This window comes from Solanum verrucosum, unplaced genomic scaffold (assembly GCF_900185275.1).
Source record: "Solanum verrucosum unplaced genomic scaffold, falcon-dt-bn FXZP01000157.1, whole genome shotgun sequence".
Classification (NCBI taxonomy): domain Eukaryota; kingdom Viridiplantae; phylum Streptophyta; class Magnoliopsida; order Solanales; family Solanaceae; genus Solanum; species Solanum verrucosum.
Genome location: NW_026020185.1, coordinates 396,286 through 398,699, shown reverse-complemented (window position 1 = coordinate 398,699; position 2,414 = coordinate 396,286). Strand labels below are relative to the sequence as shown.

The 2,414-nt window shown below is 42.5% G+C and overlaps 1 protein-coding gene across 1 annotated transcript; it reads right to left on the bottom strand.

Annotated features, from left to right (window-relative positions):
- Positions 1-1,422: 1,422 nt before the first annotated feature.
- LOC125829340 (uncharacterized) lies at positions 1,423-1,797 on the bottom strand. Its single transcript, XM_049508577.1, has one exon. The coding sequence runs from the start codon at positions 1,795-1,797 to the stop codon at positions 1,423-1,425; it is 375 nt and encodes a 124-aa protein (XP_049364534.1).
- Positions 1,798-2,414: the final 617 nt, after the last annotated feature.

Below are 2,414 nucleotides of genomic sequence, written 5' to 3'. Positions count from 1 at the left end.
CCACATGCATGACTTCACCTATAGGTTTGCCCTTATTTTCCAATCAACATTTGTTTCAGCTCACTCAAGATCAAGAAGGTCTTTTCAAGGCTTGTAACGAGGCTAAGTGTAAAGGTATGGTCATTTAGGCTTAATGGCAGCTACTCACATGAAATGTGGTCTGAACATCAATTCCTTATTTTTCTTCAACATTTTACTCATGCTTCCAATGGACTACCGAACACCCCATATCCTTTGTAACTTTCACAACTTTGTTTCACAACTTTTTCATTCTTTTTCTTTTGCTTTCTTCTTTTCTTTCTCTTTTTTTTTTACATGGAGGGGTTCCATCTTTTTCAAACTCATGGCTCACAAGGAATTTTTGATACTTATTGATATGCCTCATCTTTCACCACACCCCCAACTTAGGCTTTTGGCCTAAGTTGGCTATTTAAACAAACCACACTTCATGAGAGTTATGGGTGAAGGGATTAAGAGGGGTCACAATTGTTCAAGTATCTTCCAAGAAAAGGATAAAGTTCAAAAGAGGTTCAAGCAAGGTTCACACATCTACTAAGGTTGGCCACAAAAAGAGGTATATTATCAAATGGTTTCAATCCTCAAAATTGTTGCATAAGATCATATCAAGAGCTTGCATCACTTAGTGAACCGGACAAACAGGGCAAATTTAGGTGTCACCACACACAATATTCAAGGTAAGCTCATCACACAAGGCATTGGCACCAATATCAAATGAGACTCATTCGATGTAGTGTGCAATGTTCATCACAAGAGACTCCATTCGATAATCAGCTAGTCACAATAAAATGCAAAAAGTCCACATATTGTCTATACAACTTCATTTGGCCTCATTGTAGCCGGCATTCATTTTGTTCGATTAAGAGCACTATTAAAGTCATCGGTATTGATCATAACTGATACTCAAATTTGCACAAGAACAACCACATTTACACACAACAAGAGGTGGCAAAAAATTTCAAATGTGTCAAAAACCATTTTCATTCATAAAAAGGAGCCACAGGCTCAAATATCCACAAGATAGAATCAACACACAATTTAAAACACAAAAACCCAATACATATACATAAAATGTAATCAAAAGAGGTAGGTATGGAAATACCTCACCCCACCCACAAACGAAAAGCAGTTGTCCTCATATGCAACTAACAACATAAAAATCATAAAAGAAACATAGAAGGAGGTAAAAAATGATTTTGTCTACTCAGTCGCTCCATCTGTCGGGGCATCAATGCCTGAAGTGACACTCTGATCTTGGGTATCAGTGTCCGGGGTAACATCAACATTGACTCCACTAGATCCTGCCATGGACTTATCTGCCAATGAAATTTGTACGGCTGAATGCACCATGGCCTCCTCAACCTCTGTCAGGCCCTCATATGTGGTCTCCTCTTGGGGACCTAGCTACTTCTCATCAGTCTCTGCCTCAGACTCGGCAGCAGCCAACTCATGAACTTGAACCTCATCTCTGGCGGTAGCCGGAGGAACATTAGAATCACATGGCATATCAGGGATCTCCATGGTCCCAAAAATCATTGACATATCCGTGAACTTCAGCTGGTCCACATCCTTTCTCAACTCAGCAATAACGGTCTTTAAGGCTGTCACCTCATGAGTGGCCACATGGCCTCTCATACACACATATATCCTTATCGCGAGGTCATTAATAGACACACTAAGAGGTGTCAGAGTAGCAGTGAGGGCTCTCTCAATCATTCCAGGGACTGTAGTCTCTATCCCGGAGGTACGCATATCAGCAGAATGAGCTAGATTCCCCATCCGTCATATCGCAGCCTCGGTGACGGGAGGTCGGGAAGTGGTAGTACTAGAAACAAACCTAGGAGGTAGGGGAGCGGTAGAAGAACTTGAAGTCATGGAAGGGACAGCACTAGATACACCTGAAGGCCTAAGGGCCGAAGTAGGAAATACTGCCTCTATATGTAAAGTCTCAATGTCCACAGCCGGGGATGAATCCACTGGGGCTGCCTTCATCTTCATAGCCTCATCCTTTAAGTACTCGGCCTTAATACACCGGATGTCGGTAGAAGAGGTAGGAATCACTTCCATGTCCTTCTTCTTATCTCGAAGCCCTCGGGCTCGTCTTCACAACTCGGTGATAAACATCGGGAATGGAAACGATGTCTAACGCTGCCTAGCCCTCATGGCCATAACATGTCTAATGATCATGCCTAAATTGAGGCCCTTCCCAGCAATGATAGAGATAAGACAGGCCGCTTTAGTGTGGTAGAGGATGGACTCATTTTGGAATGGCATGATTGTGCTGCTGATAAATTCAAACCATTACCTCGCCGCCATATTTAACTCCTTCTTCTCTACGGGTAATCCAGCATCAATCCACCTAGGAGTGTCATCTCAAAGTAGAGGTGTCAGCCAAC

Excerpts from the sequence above, each read along its gene's own strand:
- LOC125829340 (XM_049508577.1), bottom strand. The coding sequence starts at position 1,797 with ATGGGGAATCTAGCTCATTCTGCTGATATGCGTACCTCCGGGATAGAG.